The 24,499-nt window shown below is 38.9% G+C and overlaps 1 protein-coding gene across 1 annotated transcript in view; it reads left to right on the top strand.

The window, feature by feature from the left end:
* The first annotated feature begins 590 nt into the window (after nucleotides 1-590).
* Nucleotides 591-24,499, top strand: part of NOX1 (NADPH oxidase 1) — a 51,071-nt gene continuing 27,162 nt past the window's right edge. The window contains 6 exon segments of the mRNA XM_073798884.1: nucleotides 591-635; nucleotides 8,136-8,258; nucleotides 20,897-20,954; nucleotides 20,957-20,991; nucleotides 23,836-23,963; nucleotides 24,197-24,270. Of these exon segments, the coding sequence (XP_073654985.1) occupies nucleotides 591-635; nucleotides 8,136-8,258; nucleotides 20,897-20,954; nucleotides 20,957-20,991; nucleotides 23,836-23,963; nucleotides 24,197-24,270 (463 nt within the window).

Consider the following 24,499-nt stretch of genomic DNA (forward strand, 5'->3'; position numbering starts at 1 on the left):
CAAATCCAGCCCCCCCACCAAAGACACTGGGCACAAGCAGTCTGTATAGGGATGCTCCCACATAAGAACACCCCTTCAAGACCACAATTGGTAAGTGTTTCACCTAAATTCATAGAGACAGAGAAAGTTAAGCAAAATGAAAAAGCAAAGGAGCTTGTCTCAACTGAAAGAAAACTCTGGAAAAAATAAACAGTGAAACAGAAATAATTTACCAGATAAAGAATTCAAAATATTTGTAATAAAAATGTTAACTGAATTAGGGAAAATAATTGATGTAAACAATTACCACTTCAACAAGGAACTAGTAAATATAAAAGAAACCCAATCAGAAATGAAGAATTTAATATCTGAAATAAAAACCATACTAGAAGAAATGAAGAGCAGACTAATACAGAAGAATGCATAAGTCATCTGGAACATAGAATAATGGAAATCACCCAATCAGAACAACAAAAATAAAAACAAATTAAAAAAATGAAAGCAATTTAAGAGGGCTCTAGGATAACATTAAGCATATCAACATTCACATTATAGGGGTTCCAGAAGGAGAAGATAGAGAGAAAGTGATTGAAAATCTATTTGACGAAATTATGGCTGGAAACTTCCCAAACCTGAAGAAGGAAACAGATATTGAGGTACAGGAAGCAAGATGGTCCCAAGCAAGATGAACCCAAACAGACCCACACAACACATAATTATCATAATTAAAATGGCAAAAGTTAAAGATAAAGAGAGAATTTTAAAGGCAGCAAGAGAAAAACGAAGAGTCATGTAAAAGGGAACCCTGATAAGGCTAAGCAGCTGATTTCTCTACAGAATCTTTGCAGGCCAGAAGGGAGTGGCATGATATATTCAAAGCACTGAAAGGGAAAAACCTGCAACCTAGGATACTCTACCCAGCAAGATTATCCTTTAGAATAGAAGGAGAGATAAAGGACTTCTTAGACCAGCAAAAACTAAAAGATAGTTCATCAATACTAAACCCACTCTAAAAGAAAAGTTGAAGGATTTTCTCTAAGTGGAAAAGAAGTAAAAATCTATAGGAAAGGGAAAATGCCACTAGGAAAAACAAATAAAAGTAAAGGCTAAAGATCAACCACTTAAATAATCCAGTATGAAGATTAAAAGAAAAAAATTGTAAAAGCAACTATAACTAGAATAAACAGTTAACAGATGAGCATGAAGATATAAAATATGAGATGAAAAAACACAGAATGTGTGGGATGGGAGTAAAAATGTAGATATTTTAGAATGTGTTTGAACTTAAATGACTACCAGTTTAAAACAAGCAGATATAGGTCAACGTATATGAAACCTGTGGTAACCACAAATCAAAAACCTGCAATATATACACAAAAATTGAAAAGAAAAGAACATAGGCAGTTTCTTCCCTTTCATTTATTTGTCCTTTTAATTTTGCCTAATACGTCCTTTGCTATAGATAAAATGTTGAGTTTTTTCCTTTACTGCTAAACTTTATTTTTAGAGCAGCTTTAGGTTCACAGCAAAATTGAGTGAAAGGTACAGAGTTCCCATATACCCCTGTCCCGACACATGTACAACATCTTGCACCATTATCAACACCTTGCCCCAGAATGGTACATTTGTTACAATCTATGAATCTACCTTGACACATCTTTATCACCCAAAGTCCACAGTTTACATTAGGGTTCACCCTTGGTATTGACCCTTCTGTGGGTTTTGACAAAAGTATAATGACATGTGTCCACCATTGTAGTATCATAAAGAATAATTTCACTGCCTTAAAAATCTTCTGTGCTCTGCCTATTCATCCCTCTCTCCCCCTTAATCCCTGGCAACCACTAATATTTTTAATGTTTTCATAGTTTTGCCTTGCTCAGAATGCCATATAGTTGGAATCATACAGTATGTAGCCTTTTCAAATTGTATTCCTTCACTTAGTAACATGCTCTTAATTTTCCCACGTGTTTTTCCATGGCTTGAGAGTTCATTTCTTTTTATCTATCTATCTAGTGAATAATATTCTGGGTCAGTCCATCAAAAAGATATAACAAGTGTAAATATTTACATGCCCAACATCACAGTACCTAAATATATAAAGCAAAAACTAACAGAGCTAAAAGGAGAAATAAAAAGTAATATGATAGTTGGGGACTTTAATACCCAACTCTCAACAATGGATAGATCATCCAGACAAACAATAAGGAAGCAGCACATTTGACAGGTCAAAATACACATTCACAGTTCCTTGAGGATAAGGTCTGTTTCGTTGTTTCCTCTGGCACAACAACCTGCACCAGGAGGATAAGTTGTTATCTTCACAGCTGCTGCCAATCTGGAGTGAGGGATGACAAGCACACAATTTAAAATGCCACAATCCTTTCACTGTAATGCAGCATCTTCTCCATTAAGCTTTCCCTTGGTTGGTATGAGTTTTTTACTAGATTCCAGAGATCCCAGAAAGTTGATTCTGAAAGTTTGATAGCTTATTAGTTGCTTTTGTGGAGGGACGGAACCCTGGAATTACCTACTCCACCATTTTCGGTGACCTCCATTTTTTAAAAAAATAAATTTTTAAGGATGGCAATTCCACTTCCAAGCTCTTAATATGCCTGAGCTAAAAACAGATGTCCATTCATTACCTTTAATGCACAAATTGTCTCATCATTGGCCAGTGGAATCCCCTTCAAACTGGCTTGTTTTCTTTTGACAGACCCCCAGTAATTTTTGATAGCTTCCTCGCTTTTTGCTACAAGATATCTCAGGCTCATCTTGTACATTTACTGACTCAGACCTGGATATTTGTTGCTATTGAGTTGTCATTGCTTCTAGGCTTTTCACTGGATAGAGTTAGGAAAAACATACAGAGAGAAGTAAGTCAGAAAGAGAAAAACAAATACCGTATGCTAATACATATTATATGGAATCTGAAAAAAATGGTTTTGAAGAACCTATGGGCAGGACAGGAATAAAGATGCAGACGTAGAGAATGGACTTGAGGACATGGGGAGGGGGAAGGGTAAGCTGGGATGAAGTGACAAAGTGGCATGGACATATATACACTACCAAATGTAAAACAGATAGCTAGTGGGAAGCAGGCACATACCACAGGGAGATCAGCTCGGTGCTTTGTGACCACCTAGAGGGGTGGGATAAGGAGGGTGGGAGGGAGACGCAAGAGGGAGGAGATATGGGGACATAAGTATATATATAGCTGATTCACTTTGTTATACAGCAGAAACTAACACACCACTGTAAAGCAATTATACCCCAATAAAGATGTTTAAAAAAACAAAAAATATGAGTCCTTAATGATATTTCCAATTCGAATTTAATAGTACAGGGTTTTACCTAATTTCTTTATTTTGTACTTATATCTTTTTTCTCTTACCCTGATAATCTTGGTTTATAACTACATTAACATCATACTTATTTACTTTATTCTAAATAAGCCATTAATAAATTAACAATGCCAATATTATGATTAACAATAAGACTACTGAAAGCAGTTCAAGATTTCTTTTTCTTTTTTTTTGCTACACCATGTGGCTTGTGGGATCTTAGCTCCCCACCAGGGATCAAACCCGTGCCTCCTGCAGTGGGAGCTGGAGAATTCCCATCTTTGTGGTTCATTTTGTTCTTACACCATATATAGCTAGGGATGTACAGCCAAAATACTGTCTTTTAAAGTCACTTGACGTTATTCTCTTCTTTGTGTGATTATGCCACCAACTTGATAGACAGTGAGGTTCATTTGTTTCAGTTTGTTTTCAGTTTTTAAGGGTTGATTTTTATTTTCCTTTTGATTTAATTTTATTTTTTAATTATGCTTCCAACGTCAAAACTAGATAACAAGGTACATTCAGAGAAGTTTAGCTTCTATTCCTGTCACTGCACTCTTCCCTCCTTCTCCCAGTTTGGTTTCTTGTTGTTTCTTGTTGAAAAATATAAGCAAGTACATATAGGTATTTCTACCCTTTTTGTACACAAAAGATGGCATACTATAGAAACTATTCTCTACCTTGCTTTTTACCACTTAGTATGTTCTGGAGATCCTTCTATGTCAATACATGAAGATTATCTTCATCCCTTTTTGTAACTGTGTATTATTCCATTTCGTGGATATACTGGGTTTCTTTCAGCCTTTTGATATTACAGACAGTGTCACAATGAATACATTGGACATATGCTATTTTTGAATTTTTTTCCAATATGCCTTTGGAATAGTTTCTGGAAAGTGAGATTGCTTTATGTATGCACATCTAATTTTACTAGATTGAGACAAATTCCTCTCCATAGGGGCTATACCATTTTCCATTCCCATCACCAGTGTGTGAGAGTTCAGGCCTCTTTATATCTCTCCACAGGGCCAGTGTGGATCAAATTGGTAACTCTGGCCTTCATGGCACAGGAGAGGCTTCACCTCCCTCACCACTCATCCCACAGATACATAAGAGAGCTTGCATCCTATTATTTTCTCTATTACATACCCTGTGCTAAAAACAAATGGGTTGCCTGACAGTAATGAGGAACAAAGTAACGTTGCAAGCCTTGGCTTGTTATGCGCCAGGTCACAAGCTGCCTGAGGCTGAAGTAGGTTCCGAAACATGTTAAACAGCCCTGACAGCCTGATTACAAATAGTCCTCATTGTCCGCCGTCTATACCAATCATATGATCTTGCCTATGACCCTGTGACTGAAGGGCATAGACCAGTATGCACAAGGCAGAATGAGACATTAGATGTGCATCTTTATACTTCCCCGAAGTACTTGTTTTCTGTTCACTATTGTCAAATTTGAAATAAACCCATTGGAGGCATCCAAAAGACAAACATGTTATTGTTATTGTTGTTGATATTTCTTTCATCTGAGGCACTGTCTTCACTCCCATTCACTGCTTCTCCAAGTGTCTCCTTGGAGCTCTTGCCATCTTATGGCAGGTCAGCAGGCTTAAGAACTGAAATATTGACTTTTCAGAAGTGTGAAGAAAGTGTTTTCTAAACTATAACAAGCTGAGGCTCCACCCCCCACCAGCTTTGGCAATACTGTGAGGTAGAAAGTGTTCATTACCAATGTTCCAAGGTTTTCTTTTCTAGACCTTCCGTTATTCTTGTGTTCCCAGCCCTTCTTCAAGGTGCCCTCTCTCTGACCTCAAATACTCAGAACGCTGGTGGTCTCTGCACCTATCAATAGCCTCTTGTGACCATATGTTATCACATTTCTCTCCTGGAGAGTTTGTCCTCTGACTGTGAAAAGAAAGGCTCTGTCTTTGGCTAAAAGAAGTTCAGGCACCAGGGAGGGTGGCAATGGCAGAATGAAGGGAGGATACAAACTTGAGAGTGAGACCTTTTCCTGAAATCATGTCATGCAAACATCGTCTATTCAGCCGCTTCAGGGACCCTGAATTAGCAAGCTGAGAGAGGAACCGAAAGCACTTTCTGATATAATGGCAAATTTTCACAGTATCCTATCACTTATTTCTATCCATGGTACATGCTGGGTACTGCAGCTCATTAAAGCTTTTCCCCAGAGCTGACTTGATGTTTCAGTGGTAGTCTAAACGTTGTGATCCGAAGGGTTCTGGGAAGACTCCGGGGCCAAAAAGATGTTTTCCACTAGACTTTTACTCTTCTGGAAATTTTCACTTGTATGTGAAAATATGTATTTTAAATTATAAAAGCAAAACATGGTTCCACTTAAACATGGCAGATTGAACATATGAATTTGGTTTTGCTCCTTCACCAAGCCCCATTTAAATGACAGTGAAAGAAAACCTCCAAGACTTACAAAATAATAACAAAAGGATTAGTATCCAGAATATGTGTGTTTAATATATAAAAAATGACAATGAAGGGATTTTTTTAAAAAGGCATAACCCACAAGACTGAAGGGAATAGGAAAGAAGATAGCATAGATAGTATTTTTTTTCGCGGTACGCGGGCGTCTCACTGTTGTGGCCTCTCGTGTTGCGGAGCACAGGCTCAGCGGCCATGGCTCACGGGCCCAGCCGCTCCGCGGCATGTGGGATCTTCCCGGACTGCATCGGCAGGCGGACTCTCAACCACTGCGCCACCAGGGAAGCCCTATAGATAGTATTTTGAAAGCTGGAAAACAATGGTGAAATGGATAATTTACTCAGCAGATCTGACAAAGCTGAACCTTATAACAATAGCAAGAAAAAAGACCAATTTGTACTGCCCCCCAAAAGGGATCAGGAAAAAGCAAATCCCTGAAATCCTTCCTTCATTCCATGCATATAGCAACTGTCCTTTTTCCTGACAAAGGATTGAAGATTTGTTTTCTGGAAAATGTAAAACAGAGAATGTCTGGACAGGAAGGATACTAGATACAATTGAGGACAAAGGTATCCAACCAGAAACAGAGAGACTAAGTGAATGTTTACATACTGAACGCTGATACTTTAGCCCTCTTCCCCACTCAGTTTCCAGAAAGCTGGTGGCCAGTTATGTATCCTCCAGATAGGAGACTGGAAGACTCTTCTCTGGAGAATCAGAAGAGCCCAAGAATAAAGACCTAAATATATTGATGCCAAGTGTTCCCCAATGAAATGGCCTAACTACCTTATCCTACAGTGTCACAATTGACAAACACCAACTACAGGCTTTGAACTTCCAATTAGCTTTTTAGCTTCCCATTGTTAATTATAATCAGATGGCCAAAGGTCAGTACACATCTGAACAAAATCTCTAATATGAAAGATAGTAGCCCACGTAAACATAGCAAAAGTGGATAATGTAAAGTTTTACAGTCTCTTTCCTCTACCCCAAAGCAGAGCTTGAGGTAAAGGCTTGCCTGCAGGTGATTTATTTTGGGAAGTAATCCCAGGAAACAAGAATGAGAGACCTGGGATAGTAAAAAAGGAAAGGAAGGGAGGAAAGGATGCATTATCAAGTAGTCACTGCTGTTGGCAACTGGTGTTCTATCTTGCTAGTACCTTCTGAGGAGCTATGTTGAACCTATCTCAGAATTTTCCTCCTGAGTTATGAAAAGGGAGAGCATTAATCCACTGGCTCCCATCCTTCATTGGTCAAGGATGTCAACTACCATGCACTTCTGGGTTATGTAGACTGCAGTGCAGAGCTGATTTCCCCAAGCATAACTTTGTAGGTCAGAAGAGCTCTAGGGCGTGAAGCAATTCTTGGTGCAGCTAAAGTGAGGCACTGTCAGATTACTCCTACAAAAGACTGGTTGCCACAGAAATGGCTGGGCTAAACTGTGGGCTGAAAGAATGTGAAGCAATGTAAACAGGTGTCTGCTACATAGGGAGAATAAAAGATTTTTTTTTAAAAAAAGAACTATTGTTAGTATCCCTAGAGTTAAGAGAAACCATTAGTAAGAATGGGTTGCACTTTTTTAAAAGGAAAAATCAGAATAACAAAGAGCTCTTTGGAAATAAAAATATGACAGTAGGAAAAATTCAATAGGAAAGTTGAAGATAAAGTTGAAGGAATCTCTCAGAAAGGAGAGCAAAAAGACAAAGATTGAAATAGGAGAAAGAATATTTGAAAATTAGAGGACCTGTCCAGCAGGTCCAATATCAGAAGAGGAGGCATTCTATTTAGAGAGAAGAGAAAATGAGGGGAATAAAATGTTTAATATAGTCCAGAAATTTCCCCCAAACTGAAGGTCATGAGTTTCCAGGTTGAAATATCCTTGACTGATGAAAATGGACCCACACCAAAACACAGCTTCATAAAATTTCTCAACGTTGGGTTAAAAAGAAGACTTTACAAGCTCCCAGAGATAAAAACAGGTCACATATAATGGATCAGGAATCACAATGGCTTTGGATTTTTCAATATCAACATTGGAAACTAGGAGATGAGCAAAAATGCCTTCAAAATTCTGAAGAATAATTATTTTTAACCTAGAGTTCTGTACCCAGCCAAGCTGTCAATCAAGTGTGAGGATAGAACAAATACAATTTCTGATAAGCAAGGTCTCAAAAATTTACCCCTCATACACCTCTTGAAACCAAGAAAGAAATCTCTTTAAACCTCTTACTTTAAAAAAAAATTTATTGAAGTAGAGTTGATTTACAATGTTGTGCCAATCTCTGCTGTACAGTAAAGTGACTCAGTTATACACATGTATACATTTTTTATATTCTTTTCCATTATGGTTTATTACAGGATATTCAGTATAGTTCCCTGTTTGAAACCGCTTTAAACCAAGAAAGCAGAAGGACTTGGGTTAGTGGGGAGATGATCCAGCATAAGAAAGAGGCAAAAGGGAAACTCCAGAAGAGGGTGAAGGTAGGTTCCAGGATGACAGCTGCACACAAAGAAGGAATAGAGGTCAACTAGCTCATACAGGTCAGAAGACTTCAGGAGAGATATCTTCAAGATACCTGATACACCAAAACACATGGAGAGGAGCTGGAGGTAACTGATCAAGAGTTTAAAGTTGAATTCTTGCTAAGTACATAGAAAATTATTTAAAGAAAAAACAAAATAATTATGAGCTCCAGGAAACACAAAAACTTGTGCAAGTAAGGAAAAGTATTTGTGACTTCGTGGCTGTGAATAAAGTTTCCTTGGTCACCATACTGTAAACATTGAATAGTGGTCTAACCAAAATTATGATATGCCTATATTGGAAAAATGTAGGGATAAAAAGGGTCTTTGGGTGAACTGGGAGGGCAGGGTGAGTGTAGGTAATGCCAATAGACAATGTCAAAAACTTAAAATTCAAGAAGTAGCAATAAAATAATGTTATTTAGAGAACCAAGGTAAATACCAAAAGAATCAGCTAAAAGAGTTGAAAACTCTTGCCTCTGGAGAGTGGGAAATTATGGGGAAGGGAAAAGGGCACTGTTTTTCATAACAAAACTTGTAGAACTTTTAAACTCTGTAAACTATGATAATGCATAACTTTGATAAAAAAATTTAAAAATTAAAATATAAAAGCGATGATGCACATTATAAAAACGTAGAAAATTCAGAAAATCAAAAAAAATCACAAAGAAACTCATTACTTATCAATTGCCACATTTAATATTTTGCTATATTTCCTTTCAGGCTTTTTACATGCCAGATTATACAGTGTTGTGATTATTCTGATATCTTGGTTTTTCTCTCCATTAACTTCAAATCATACACATTTTCCTGTTACATTCATTTAAATAGTTGTGTAGTGTTCCACTGTGTAGATATGCTATAATTGATTTGACTATTCTGTTATTGAGCATTTAGCTTATTTCCTTTTTGTTGACCACTACAGATAATGCTGCAATGAACATCTTTATTCATAAGTTTTTTCCGTACTTCAAATTATGTCCCTAATATATTTTGAAGAATGGTAATCTTATGGACTATATTGTGTGTCCCCAAAATTCATATGTTGAAGCGCTAACCCCTAATGAGGCTGTATTGGAGATAAGGCATATAAGTAGGTGATAAAGGTTGAGGTCATAAGGAAGGGGCCTTAATATGATAAGGCTGGTGTTCCAGTCTCCCTGTCTCCCTCCCATTCTCCTCTTTGTCTCTTCTTCTTTCCCTCTCTCCATGTACACAGAGGAAATGCCATGTGAGGACACAACGAGAAGATAGGTATCTACAAGCCAGGAAGAGAGCTCTCACTAGAAACCAACTTGATGGTGACCTTGATCTTGGACTTCCAGCCTCCAGGACTGTGACAAAATTAATTTCTGTTGTTTAAGCCACGCGCTCTGTGCTATTTTGTTAAGGTAGCATGAACAAACTAATACACATAGTTACTTTGTATTTTAAAGCACCCATATGAAAATATCAATGTCCCTGGAGAAGGCTCACACAAGGGGCTGTTGTCAGTCATTCCCTCCCACCCTTGTACTAGTCATTCATGCTGCTTTCTCCTTTACAATGAAGTGAAATACTGGCACCTGGAGGTGGGACTTAGCTGCAGCTAATGAAAGATTGGCAGAGCTTCTGAAAGTCAAAGAGATTCAGTAGTACTGACTTAATGAATGTCAAAACAAGAGTTAAGAATTATTTAGATTTGTAGCAATGTTTTCTTTTTGCTTAATGAGTTGTATACATTGTTTATCAATATGAACGAACATTACTGGTCTTCTTCCTCTTCAAAGTATTTACTAAATCCACCCTTTCTTCCTACCTCCACTGCTCCAACCCTAGACCAAGCCTCTCTGGTCACATCCACCTCTCCCCTGATCTGTTCTTTGCACAACTACCAGAGTATACGTATAAAAAATGAAAACCAGATCACATCTCTTCCCTGCTCAAAACAGCTTTCTATCACATTTAAAATAAAATCCAAACTCCTCGCCATGTTATATTGTATGTGTGCAATGTTTTATATTGCCTATAATTTACTTCAAAACACTTCAGTATCAGCTGTGTAATATACCTTGTTTTTTCTAAGATGCATATTTTCCCACTTTTCATCACCTCTGAAATTGGGATGAATTTTACCATTAATGGTACAGCGTAGTTTAATTAAGAGCAATTTTTCTTTCTTGGTGTGTAAGAGAATGATGGGTTTTACAACCTATGGACACCTTGGATTCATAGAATCAATGATTTAATGAAACGGTGTATTGTCTAAAAAATAATCTTTTGAAATATTGGTCTAGGGTGGGGGCAGTGGAGGTAGGAAGAAGGGAGGGGTGGGTTTTGTATATATTTTGAAGTGGAGAAAGAACAGGCAATGATTATTCATATTGATAAACAATTTATTCAACTCATTGTAAATTAGTTTTAATCCACACTCTGGGGGTGGTTAGTTAACATCTGAATTATCCTAATCAGGAATATAGACTCAGGAGTGGTTGGTTAGCATTTGAAAGATCCTACTCAGGTGTCCTTACCCCAAAGGTAGTTACACGCCCCACCCCCATGTTCACATTTTCCTATCTGAACCTGTGCTAAAGCAGGAGTTCTTACACTTTCTTTGTGCCATGGGCCCCTTTGGCCAACTGGTGAACCCGATTCAGAGTCATTTTTTTAATGCACAACAAGATAAAACACATAAGATTACAATTAAAACCAATTGTGTTGAAATGCAATTATCAAAATATTAAAGATACAGGGTGGGGTGGGGTGGGAGGAATTGGGAGACTGGGATTGACATATGTACATTACTGATACTATGTATAAAATAGACAACTGATGGGAACGTACTGTATAGCACAGGGAGCTCTACCTAATGCCCTGCACTATGGTAACCTAAATGGGAGGGAAATCCAAAAGGGAGGGGATATCCATACGTGTATGGCTGATTCATTTTGTTGTGCAGTGGAGGCTAACACAACATTGTAAAGCAACCATACTCCAATGAAAATTAATAATAATAAAAAAAGAAATAGAAAAAAATATTAAAGGTACAATTTTGACATATTAATATATATATTTCTTTACTAGCCCAGCAAATAACAAGATCTAGCAGCAGGTCTAATAATCACCATAATTTTGAAATAGTAATGAATTTAATGATCTTTTAAGATATTGGCAATAGCTATAATGTGATATGAAAATATCTTTGATATGTGCTGGTGACAAAGTCACTAATAAGACTGTGGTTTGTTGACTACATTCAGTAACAAAAAAAAAATAAAGGCATAATTTTTTCCCATCAAGGTCCCAGAACCCCCTGGATTCTATCCCCAGGACCCAAGGTTAGGAAACCTTGCACCACAGACTCCACTTATCAGCATAAAAGATGTAAGAAATAGATTTCATTGGTGAAATGAATTGCTTTCAAAATATGTGAAGTGGCTAGAAATATTGTCCAGGTGCTTCCATTCTTGCATGATCAGAATATAAAAATCTGGCAAGCAAACCCAACAGCTCAGTACTCTTTGGAGTGGCATTCTAGGCCTCAGACTCTGTGTGGTCCTGTATCCCACTACATGATAGCCAGCCTGCCAGATGGTCCCCAGTGATTCTTTCCTTGTGTAGTTACTCCCTTCCCACACTGAATAGGGAAGAATGTAACCACTGTAATGTAACTGGTAGAATATTATGGAAATGACCAAATGTGACTCCCAAGGCTGGGTCAGAAAAGACATTACAGCTTCTGTCTTGCTCTGTCTTGGATCATTGCTCTGAGCTTGCACGTTATGAGAAATGGAGGGCCATGTGTTGAGGAACTGAGATCTGCCAACAACTAAAACTAGCTTGCTAGGCATATGAGTGAACCACCTTGGAAGAAGATCCCCGGGCCCATTCAAGCCTTTAGGTGACTGCAACCCTAGCCAACATCTTGACTGTAACCTCACGATAGACTCCCAGCCAGAAGCAGCCAACAAAGCTGATCCTGGATTCCTGACACACAGAAACTATGTGATATAATCAATGTTTGTTGTTAAGGCACTAATTGTAGGGTTAATTTGTAGCACAGCAATAGATAACTAATATATATCACTTAATGGAAGATTTTCCTGCTCCACCCAGAAGATAGGTTGATCCCGTTACCATATTATTAGGCCATCTGTTTCAGGTAAATCTTTCATGCAAGCAGCTTGCTGGAGTTCCTAAAGGTCAGACAGAGAGTATGTATTGATACTTCACCCAATTTACAAGAAGAGGCTATGTGACTGTTTTGACCCCTGATTGCTAATAACTGCATGTGTCAGAATTTAGTCTGACAGTTACCTTAACTGTAATGTTCTACCTAGTAAGGAGGTTGTGGGAGAGGCATAGCCCTCACTTACCTCTAATCTTTAGAGGCTCCCTAAGTCTACTAAAAACAATGGGTTTAGGTCTATTTGCATCACATTTGCAAAGGCCTGCAAGACCCTAGATAATCTGACTTTTACCTACCTCTCTGAACTCATTTCTTACCCCATTCTCTCACTTGTCTCTAGAAACACTGGCTGTATTCATTTGTTAGGGCTGCCATAACAAAGTACCACACACTGAGTGGCTTCAACAGAAAGAAGTTTGTTGTCTCACACTTCTGGAGGCTAGAAGTCCCAGTTCAAGATGTTGACAGGGACTTTCCTTCTCAGAGCTGTGAAGAATCTGTTCCATGCCTGTCTGCTAGCTTCTGATGGTTTGCTGGCAATCTTGGGTATTCCGTGGCTTATAGAACCATCACCCTGATCTCTGCTTTCATCTTCATATGGTGTTCTCCCTGTGTGCATGTATGTGTTCAAATTTCCTCCCTTTATAATGACACTAGTCATATTAAAAGCCCACCCTACTCCAGTATGACTTCATCTTAATGAATTACATCCAAATAAGGTTGCTTTCTAGGGTACTGGGGGTTCTGCATACAATTTTTTTTTTGGCCACGCCACAGGGCTTGTGGGATCTTAGTTCCCTGACCAGGGATTGAACCTGGGCCCTCGGCAGTGAAAGTGCTGAGTCCTAACCACTGGACCGCCAGGGAATTCCCCTGCATATGAATTTTAGAGGAGACACAATTCAACCCATAACACTGGCCTTCTTGCTGTTCCTCTAGCACACCAAGCTCATTTCCACCTCAGGTCCTTTATATGTATTAGTTCTCCCTCTAGAACGCCAAAGAAGCATGACTGTTCCCTTCTCAGAATACAAGTGTCATATGTCAACTACTCAAAGAAGTCTTCCCTGATCATCGTATCTAAAATAGCCCCTCCACCACACACATCATGGTCTATTCCCTTCCCTGTTTCAATTTTCTTCATAGCACTCCTCATTACCTGAAGTATATTTCTTTTTATTTGTTTTTAATCTGTCTCTCCCACCAAAATATAAGTTCCATAAGGACAGGGAGCTTGTATATCTTATTTACTGCTGTATCATCAGCTCCTAACACAGTGCCTGTTAGAGAGTAAGTATTTAATAAATGTTTGTTGAGTGAACATTGAATGAGCAAATGCTTACTTTGTTGATTCTCTGATTTAGTCTCTGGAAAGCCCAGTAGAATCAAGTTTTCCCTGAGAAAATGGAACTTACCCCAAACTCCTCAAGATATTCATTTTCCCCCTTGGAAATGAACTAATTTATAATCCAATTATAAAACAGTAAAATAATATTCCTCGTCTCCCCCAAAGTTACCTGTTTTTCCTCTCTTTATACTACCAGGAAGCCACCTGAGGGTAGCAAAAAATCAGAGTGAAGAATGGTCAGTTCCAAGGCAGAGGCACATTTTCAATCTTTCCTCAAAGATTGTCTGCCACCTGCTCTGTCTCCAGCCTGGCTAGTTTTTTTCCCTTCTGGTAGGCGCACATTAACGGGCCTAGCTGGACTACCTATTAGGAAAAATAGGGGATCCCTTTTCATTGAATCAGCTTGCTCAGAAAAGGCCAAGGACCTAAGCTGAGTTCCAATTGAGATTTCTAAATGTAAGAGCCTTAAGTTGGAGCAATGACTATATTTTGTTCTTATTTTTTTTAAGAGCAGTCCACTTTGAGATCTGACCTGCCACCTACCTCCCAGCTCTCAGCTGTATGACCTCTGACAGGTGCTAAGATAAAGTGGTAGCTAAACAAAGTCTCTAGGGGTTTTATGATTATTGTTTGTTTTCATATTTCCTTAACAATCAAAAGAAGGGCTCCAGCCCGGAATCTTGATGTTTATTTCACCTAAACTGAGGCTTTTCCTTAATAAAAAAAAGGGGGATTGTGTGTGGTTTGCGATCCGGGAAGATTCAAGCAAGGGGGGAAGGAAGGAAGTTTAGTTTCTAAACCATTTCTTAAAGGACAAATCTTTGTTAAATAAAGGAATCTAATTAAACCATTTTGTGAGACCAATTCCCAACTTTTTTTCCATTTAATCTTTTTCCCAACCTACTTAAGTTTTTGAGCCCTTGTGAGTTGCAGACTCTGTAAGAGCAACACTTCTCAAATTTAATGTGCACATGAATCACCTGGTGATCCTGTTGAAATGAAAATTCTGATTCAGTAGGTATGGAGAGGGCATTATAGGTGGATCAAGTGGGTCTTCGGGCATTCACTTTGGCTTCAGTCCACCTCAAAACACCCAATGCACCCCTGTTTTCCAAAGTCCTCTGCTACAGTACCCCATTCTAACTACTCCTTATTGCCAGATGCCCCAGGAATCTGTTATAGGTCCCCTTCTCTCTGGATCCTGCCTTCTGTGAAAATATGAGTTACAGGTGATAGTGGGTTGATTCCTTACTTCCCTCTCTCTCCTTAGAGCAGAGGCTTCATCCCCCACCCCCACCCCTCCATCAGTACAAGATAACAATGGAATTTAATTATAGCCTCTGGGAGCATAGCTTTTTAATTCCAATGGTAAGAATTTCCTACCCTATGACAGACTAATGAAAAGGCTGTATGTTAGTGGGGTGGGGAAGAGGAATGTCATTTTGAATTTCTCAAAAAATTATACAACATAGGAGACTGCCTGCCTGACTTACTTATACTTTCTCCTCTACCTCTCATCTGCCTTGGTCTCATTAAAGGCAACATTTTCTTATTTTAGAAGTGGAACCATGAATCTGTCATATTTCCATCCATTTCATATTTATGTACAAAGAGTTGCAATTCCATAGCCAGACAAGCAACAGAGATCTGAGTGAAGGTTTCCCTGTTGATGACAGTACATTATTTGGTGTTTACAGAAGGTAAAAGGATCCTGATACTATTTGACCAATATTTCACCCAATAATTTTTCTATAATTTCCTCATTTAGGTAGAATTGAAACTAGTTAGGTAAAACTACTTATTTAAGCTTTCAACCCACAGCACAAAATACTTTACAGGGCAGCCTATTCTCATGCTCATTTTTTTTTTTTTTTTTTTGCGGTACATGGGCCTCCCAATGCCGTGGCCTCTCCCGTTGCGGAGCACAGGCTCCGGACGCGCAGGCTCAGTGGCCGTGGCTCATGGGCCCAGCCGCTCCGCAGTATGTGGGATCTTCCCGGACCGGGGCACGAACCCGTGTCCCCTGCACCGGCAGGCGGACTCTTAACCACTGCGCCACCAGGGAAGCCCTCATGCTCATTTTTTTAACGTCTTTATTGGAGTATAATTGCTTTACAATGGTGTGTTAGTTTCTGCTTTATTACAAAGTGAATCAGTTATACATATACATATGTTGCCTCCTCCCATGGACACACCAAAATTACAATTATTTACAGAGAAATTATTGATCAGAAGAACAAAAGACTAGCAGAAAAGATCTTCTACAATTAAAAATATAGAGAAGGAACCATAATGAGACGGGACAAAAGATGAAACATCAAGAAAAAGAAAGAGAAGAAAAAATGAAAGAAACAAGTTCATACTATCACCTTTGCAAGAGGGGCTGAAGCCAGGTTGAACTTTTGATTTCCAAAACTTAGTCTTTTGGTGTAAGGTGGCCAAACAAGGATGCAGAGCCAAGCACTGTGAAACCTACAGACACATTGAAGAGCTCAGGGAATACGACGTCTTTCCCACCATGTCAAAACTCCTGAAACCAATCTCCACATCCTCTGTAACCACACAATAAAGACTTGGGAAATCACACCAGAAAGAAAGGAAGGAAGGAAGGCCAGAAGCTAGACTAGTCACCTCTCAAAGAAGAAAACTCACTCAAATGGCCAACAGTTGAATTAAAAGATGCTCAACTGGGAGTTCCCTGGTGGCCTAGTGGTTAGGATTCCAGGCTTTCAATGCCATGGCCCGGGTTCAATCCCTGCTCTGGGAAATGAGATCCCGCAAACTGTGGGAACTACATGTACCAACATGTATGAATCTCAGAGACACAATGTTGAGTGAAAGAAGCAAATCACAGGAGCATATATACATACAAACAGTTAGATTCCATTTACTTAGAGGTTCAAAAACAGGAAAAACTAAACAATATGTTGTTTAGGAATGCATTTAGTTAGTAAAACTGTAGAGAAAAACAGGTCAATGATTACTCCAAATTTCAGGATAGTAGTTACATCTGATGGGGGAGAGACTGGGGAAGAAGGGAAATCATGATCACAGAGGGACACAGAGAGGACTTTAAGATACTGGAAGTAAATATTCAATTTTTTAAACCTGGGTACTGAGTACATAGTTATTCATTCCTTAAAATTATTTTTTAAATTACATATATATGTTTTATATATTCTTCTGTGTATATTTCACCATTTTAGAAAAGGAAAAATATCAGTGCCCAGAACTGAACACACAACTCTAGCTAATCCATCATACTAGAATACAATCACCTCTCTCGTTTGGAATACTTTGCCTCTGTTTTTTTTGGACCGAGGTGTTCATTTGTACCTGCTAAATTTTCTTTTGTTTTATGTGGCCATTCTTTTCACTTGTCCTTCCAACCAGTCAAGCGCTCCCCAGAGCCAGATCATCTTCCAGGAGAACTGGTAAACAAAGTTTCTGAGCTAGCCAGGCTGAGGTCCAAATTGCAGCAGGCAGCTGCAGCAGCTCTTCTGAAAGCCCACCTTAAAGCAGCTTCCTTAACATGCGTGCGTTCTGCCCTGCTTTTCCTGAGATCATCTGTTTATAGCCTCAGCCTAAAATCTTCCTTATGAGAAGCCTTAGCGAATGTCTTATCAAGGAAGACAATGCCTCACATTAAATCATGTTGATAAGTTGATGGGAGAGAACATTCTCACCCAAGAAGATTGTTATTTCCTGAAGGGATAAAACCCCACCAGGGAAAACACCTGTGGTACTTATAGGTAGGGCTGGTCTACCAAAGCTGATAACATAGTTCTGACCAGAGGAGGAAGGCAGTGTGCATGTATTCATTCCTGAAAGCTTTGTGGGTAGGTGTGCATCTTTCACATATTAAAGATTCACAGTCCCTGAGCTGGACAGAGGTGCCAACCCTGAAGAATCTCTCCAGAATCCAAGTTGCTGAATCTTCCCTGCTGCCTACAGAGGCTCCAAACCACCACATGACAATGGGAAACTGGGTGGTTAACCATTGGTTCTCAGTTTTGTTTCTGGTAAGTGATGTTTCACTTTCTAATAATTACTCTTAGAGTAAGGAGACATTATGTTTGTTAATATTTGTGAAGTTACTTGAAAGGGAAAGATTCCATGCCAATATTGAGCTCATCAAGGCCAGTTATCAGCTGAAAGGTCCAACTCTAGGATTACATATATGTTTTATATACTTTTCTGTGTATGATATATTTCAGCATTTTAGAAAAGGAAAAAAGTCCAACTCCAGAAATTGATTGGTAAAGAGACAAAAATATAAACCACAAGTATTTGGAATTTCAGTCTGTTTTCATTTTTTGTCTTCTCTTTTTCTCTTCCATTTCACTTCTAACTAGTGCCATGGAGCATTCATTTCTCTCCATTCTTCTTATATTGCTCACATCAAGAAATAATAAAATTGAATGTTTGAGATATAAGTGATCTTAGAGATTATTGTCCAGTGCTGTCCACTAGAAATATAATGTAACGTCACATATGTAATTTAAAAATTGTCTAATACCTAGACAATTGAAAAAGGTAAGAAATAGGTGAAATTAATTTCCAGTAATATATCTTGTTTAACCCAATATATCAAAAAGTTATCCTTTCAACCTGTAATCAATATGAAAATATTAATGAGATAATTTATATTCTTTTATTTTTACTAAGTCTTTGAAATCCGATGTGTATTTAATACTTACAGCACATCTCAATTAAAACTAGGCATATTTCATGTGCTTAGTAGCCGCATGTGCTTAGTGGCTACAGCTTTGCGTAGTGCAGAACCAAACCAACTCTTTGATTTTATAAGGGAAAATAAGACGTAGACATCACACAGTGAGTTGATTGCAGAGCCATCACTCAAAGCTAGCTCCCCAGGGTTCAAGCCAGAATGCCTTTACCACACCACATATGCACAATCCCCTTCTACTGCACTCTCTAACTGAACTCTAGTTTCAGTTCTGCTATTAATTGAGTGACCTTGATCAAATTATTTATCCTCTCTAGCCTTCAGGTCACCTGTGTGTGGGTGGTGGGGGGATTGATGAAAACTAGATTAGATATAAGTGTGTTTCTAGGTCTAAAATCCTCTGCATTTTTTATCCCTCTCTTAGGTTTTGCTTGGAGAGTTCATCACCCCTGGTGGTGATGATGATGTAACTAGCTTTGATTTTTCACCTTGCACCAATCCCACTGGCAGGCTCAGACTTCTTGTTATCTCTGACATACACTCCTTTGAACTATTATTTTAATGAAAAATAAATTACCCCCAAAATATTTTTACTCTTCCTGCCAGGTCTTCTACTCTTTCTTTTCCATTCATAGTGGAGGAAATTATAGTCAAGGTGGGGAATGGAATTCCTTGCTCTCAGATGTCACTGTATTTCATCATTCATCTTACCTACAGTTGATGATGTGCTGACACAGAGGTCTTTACCTCTGTGTCCCTCTCAGATTCTGAAATATTTCTGCTCCCTCTAAATAAGCTTCTCTCCTTTGTCTTCTGAACTCTTGAAGTATCTGTGGCTTTCACCTCTCTTTTTCCATTAAGGTCAAATGATCTCTGGAAGACACACAACTCTGGAAAGGGTGTGTGGGCAAAGAATGCAGGAAGAAATTGATTGGTAAAGCCAGTCTGGTGATGACACAGGCAAAATTTATTGAGCTTCTACTATGCACCAAGCACTGTATTAATCACTTCACATACATTATTGCATGTAAGCCTCACAGCATTGCTGTGGGGTAGATATAGTTATTGTCCGCATTTTATAGGTGAAGAAATTGAGGTTCAGAAAAGTTAAATCACAGATCTAAGATTACAGAGCTAGAAAGTGGTGGAGCTAGAATTTGAGCCCAAGGAGTTTGACTCCAATATCACACTTCGAATCACTATGTTATGATGCCAGAGGTGTGTGAGTGGTCCAGATCTAGGGAATCTGAATGGGCCATGTTTTAGGCTAAAGGTCCTCTACCTGTGGGGCTGAGATGGTTCTGGACCATCCTGGGGCCATGGATATATATCAGAGGCATCCCAGTGCCCTAGAATCCTGATCAATTACAGACTAGCACCTTCAAGCTTGGGCTAAAGCCCACCTGGTTGTTCTCCAAGGAAATGGACGGTAGGTTCCAAATTTCCCTCTTTGCCAATGTAGAGACAGATCTTGGGACAGACAAAAGAAGTCTTAAGAGCTCAAATGAGTCCAAAGCAATGATAGGTTAATTTGAAAAAAGAATCACAATCTAAAAACAGGAAAGTGTATGTCAGGAAAGTGTATTAAAGAGGCAGGCCCATCTGGAATGGTTTAGTCCCTTCAGATGGGTATTGTCACAGATGTTAAATTTATTTTCTATTTCTTTAGAAATCCATTTATTCACGTATTGCCTTCTTATAGGTGCAATAGTTTGAACGCTCCAATCCAGAAGTTGGCAAATGTTTTCTGTCAAGAGCTAGGTAGTACATATTTTAGGCTTTGCAGTCCATATGTTCTCTGTCACAACTACTCAACACTTCCATTGAATCACAAAAGCAGTTATAAACAATACAGAAATAAGTAGGTGTGGCTAAGTTCCAATACCACTGTATTTATAGATACTGAAATTTGAATTTCATATAATTTTCACGTCATGAAATATATTCTTCTTTTGATTTTTTCCAACCATTTAAAAATGTGAAAACAACAATATATAACAACCATTCTTAGCTTGTAGGCTGTACAAAACGGGTGGTGAGATAGATTTGGTCTATGAGCCTTGATGTGCTGACCCTGGTCATTAGCATCTAATGCATGTCTTGAAGTCCTAACTGACTCAGAGTAAGTTGACTCATTTAAAATGAAAACAGATATGGGAATTCCCTGGCGGTCCAGTGGTTAGGACTCTGCACTTCCACTGCAGGGGACAGGGGTTCTATCCCTGGTTGGGGAACTAAGATCCCACATGTTGTGTGGCACACCCACCACCCCCAAAATGAAAACAGATAAACACAAAATAGCCAAATGGTAACACTATTTTCTACCCCTTATCTACTCTTTCCTGTACCCAAATTTCACTTTATCCCTTGCTTAATTTTTCTTTCTCTAGGCTGCTTGTTTGGGGCTGAATGTTTTCCTGTTTGTGCATGCCTTCCTGTCATTTGAGAAGGTAACAAGTACTACTACACAAGACAAATCCTGGGGGTGAGTATCACAGTTGTGATGTGGGGAATCTCTGTTTTTTCTTATCTCTGACGCTGGCTTCTTTGAGACCCAATGCCCTCATTTCGCCTAGAGTTAGAGTTGCCAGAAAAAAAATACAGGATGCCCAGGTAAATTTGAATTCCAGAAAAATAACAAATTTTTTTGGGGGGGTATAAGTTATTCTACATATTGCATGAGACAATATTAGAAAATTATTCATTTTAAAAAAATCTGAAGTTCAAATTTAGCTAGGCATCTGTATTTTTGTTCATTAAATCTGACAGACCTGTCCAGGGCACACTCCCCAGACTCAATAATGAAAATACACAGTAAAGAAATATTGAGCAATTTTCAAACTGGTTTCCACAGAAATTCAGGTATCCCTACAGGGTGTGAGGGGAAGGCTAACTGGGCAGTGTCTCTACTTCAACCAAAGCAACCTTTATCTGTCTTATGGATTCCTGCTTATGATTTTAAGAAAGAGTTTGGTTGAAAACAAATAAATGAACAAGTTGAAAACCACCACTGTGGACTGATCTCACAGAAAAATACCTATCAAACAAGAGGGATACTTGGGGTGGGGGGTTTTGTGAAGTGGGTGGTGTTGCCAAATTCAAGGCCTGTATAAAAGGTGGGGTCAGGTCAGAGTAACAGGTTGGAGAAGGCTGGGGAAGGAGCAGATCAAGGACAGAAGAGGAAGGGTGGGGGTGGGTATGGCACGTTGGTGTATGGAGGTTCCTTAAAAACTAAAAATAGAGCTACCATACGACCCAGCAATCCCACTACTGGGCATATACCCTGAGAAAACCATAATTCAAAAAGACTCATGTACCACAATGTTCATTGCAGCTCTATTTACAGTAGCCAGGACATGGAAGCAACCTAAGTGTCCATTGACAGATGAATGGATAAAGAAGATGTGGCACATATACAACGGAATATTAGCCATAAAAAAGAATGAAATAATGCCATTTGCAGCAAAATGGATGGACCTACAGATTATCATACTAGGTGAAGTAAGTCAGAAAAAGAAAGACAAATACCATATGCTAACACATATATATGGAATCTAAAAAAAATGGTTCTGAAGAACCTAGGAGCAGGACAGGAATAAAGATGCAGCTGTAGAGAATTGACTTGAGGACATGGGGAGGGGAAAGGGTAAGCTGGGACAAAGTGAGAGAGTGGCATGGACATATATACACTACCAAACGTAAAATAGATAGCTAGTGGGAAGCAGCCCCATAGCACAGGGAGATCAGCTGGGTGCTTTGTGGCCACCTAGAGGGGTGGGATAGGGAGGGTGGGAGGGAGACACAAGAGGGAGGGGATATGGGGATATATGTATACATATAGCTGATTCACTTTGTTATAAAGCAGAAACTAACACAATATTGTAAAGCAATTATACTCCAATAAAGATGTGTTAAAAAAAAAAAAGAATTCATCCCATACAGATAGCCTCCACAGAATATGTAGCTGTGAAATTGTAGTCCTATGTTCTTCAAGTCACTTGTCAATTTTAGCTTTAAGGAACCTCTGTGACTCAAATAAGCAAGCAGTGGAAACCAATGTGGAAATGCAGGATATTTCAGTTGAGCAGAGAAAATTTACTCAGAAATAGAACAGGCCGTCTCTACCAAAAACAGTTGGAGTGTGACTCAGCAGAGGGAGAAAACACAGGTCGTGTGGAAGAGTCAGAAATGGAAAACAGTAGGGCAGCTCATGTTCATTGCACTGCCTGACATTGTAAGCCATTATGGATGGTAGGCAGATCTTGACCTGGCTTATTAAACCAATGTCACGTTGTCCCGGGTTTAGGTTGTATGGAAAAATAGTTTTTGTGCCGAAAAGATAATTAGAAAAAGGCCGAGAAATTGTTAACTCTATCTCATATTCTTTTAGCAAGTCATTGACAGGCATACATGTAAGGCTGACCAGTCAGCTGAAGTGAACAAAAATTGCCTGGCTGCTGCCACCACCTTCACTGCTGCTGTGAAATTGTCACACCCCATTGTCTGCAATCCCAAGGAGCTGACTCAGAGACCAGTTGTACAGCTGAGGAGAGAAGTCGGAATTAGCTACCACAGAGTTGAATATATTCTGTCTAGCCTATACTAATCAAGCCTATTTCTGGGCTCAATACTTCTTTGAAGCACTGATTCCTTGTCTCCTTTTCTAGCAGCTTCTACTGTTGGATCAGATTGATCTTGATGTATGCTGCCTGGCCACCCAAGGAAATCAGTTTGAAATGTTGTTCTTAGAAGTTCTCCCTTCTCAAATCTCTACCTAAGTTTAAAATTTTTGCTCTGAGGGGTTCATTCGTTTTGCCCGTTTTATTCAATTATTAAAGAGATCTTAAATATAAATGGTTAATTTTTATGGTTTTTATTACATGATTATTACATGCATATAATTGCAACATTAGAAAATATAGAAAAGAGGAAAAATAGTTACCATCTGTAATTATAACTCAAAATATCTAAGCTTTATTTAAAGTGCAAATAAAATATATATGATCTTCAAGATTGTTTTACAAGTGACAAACTAAAATCATAATTGAGTGTATTAAGCTAAAAACCTTGTAAAGTATTATATTAATATAATTTATTTGTTAACATTAAATCTTGTTCTCTTTCATATTGATAAATATATAGTCAAACATTTCCAAACCACTGTCATGAGGATTTCTCAATTCAATGTTAAGTTCAGCAAATTTTCTGTCATTTGTAAACAGAGATTTTGGACTGATTGTCCAGGTCTCAGGCAAGTGGACTGGGCCCATGCTCACCTGCAAGATGAGGAGATGAAGCAGCTAATGGTTTCTTCTCTCCTCTGTTCTAGTTGGCATTGGCCTGGGCCCAAGCCTCTGCTTGCAGCTTGCATTTTAACAGCATGCTGATCCTGCTTCCCATGTGTCGAAATTTGCTGTCCTTCCCGAGAGGCACCTGCTCACTGAGTCCCAGCCAATTGTAGGTCAACTTTCACATTAAAGACAAGAGACTCTTGACGTCTCAGTAGGACAGCTCAACACCAAGCCCCTAGGAATGGAAGCCAGAGGTCTCCTTTGGTAACCAAGGGGGTGAGCAAGAGTGGGTGTGTATTGGCACACTCTATGTAAGACATGTTGGTTATGGGTTAGCGAATTTCATAAAGCTGCCTGGATACACCCGATCTTGATCATTTTACATTTGTTGTTTTGTAGGCGCACCCTGGGAAAGCAACTGGATCACAACCTCACCTTCCACAAGCTGGTGGCATATATAATCTGCCTACTGGGTAACTGGGGCAAACGATGAAACTGCAGGCTCCTGGACATTCAGAATCTAGTTTCATTCATCCACGCATATAAACATTCAAAATATATTTATTGAACACGTGGCATTATTTGCCAGGCACTATTCTAAACCTGCTTTCATGGAATTTACATTCTATTCCTTTGGGGACAGAGTGAGTATAAAAAAGATCTTGATTCTCTCTGTAATCATTATTGGGCACCTTCTGTGGA

Source organism: Tursiops truncatus, chromosome X (genome assembly GCF_011762595.2).
Source record: "Tursiops truncatus isolate mTurTru1 chromosome X, mTurTru1.mat.Y, whole genome shotgun sequence".
NCBI lineage: Eukaryota > Metazoa > Chordata > Mammalia > Artiodactyla > Delphinidae > Tursiops > Tursiops truncatus.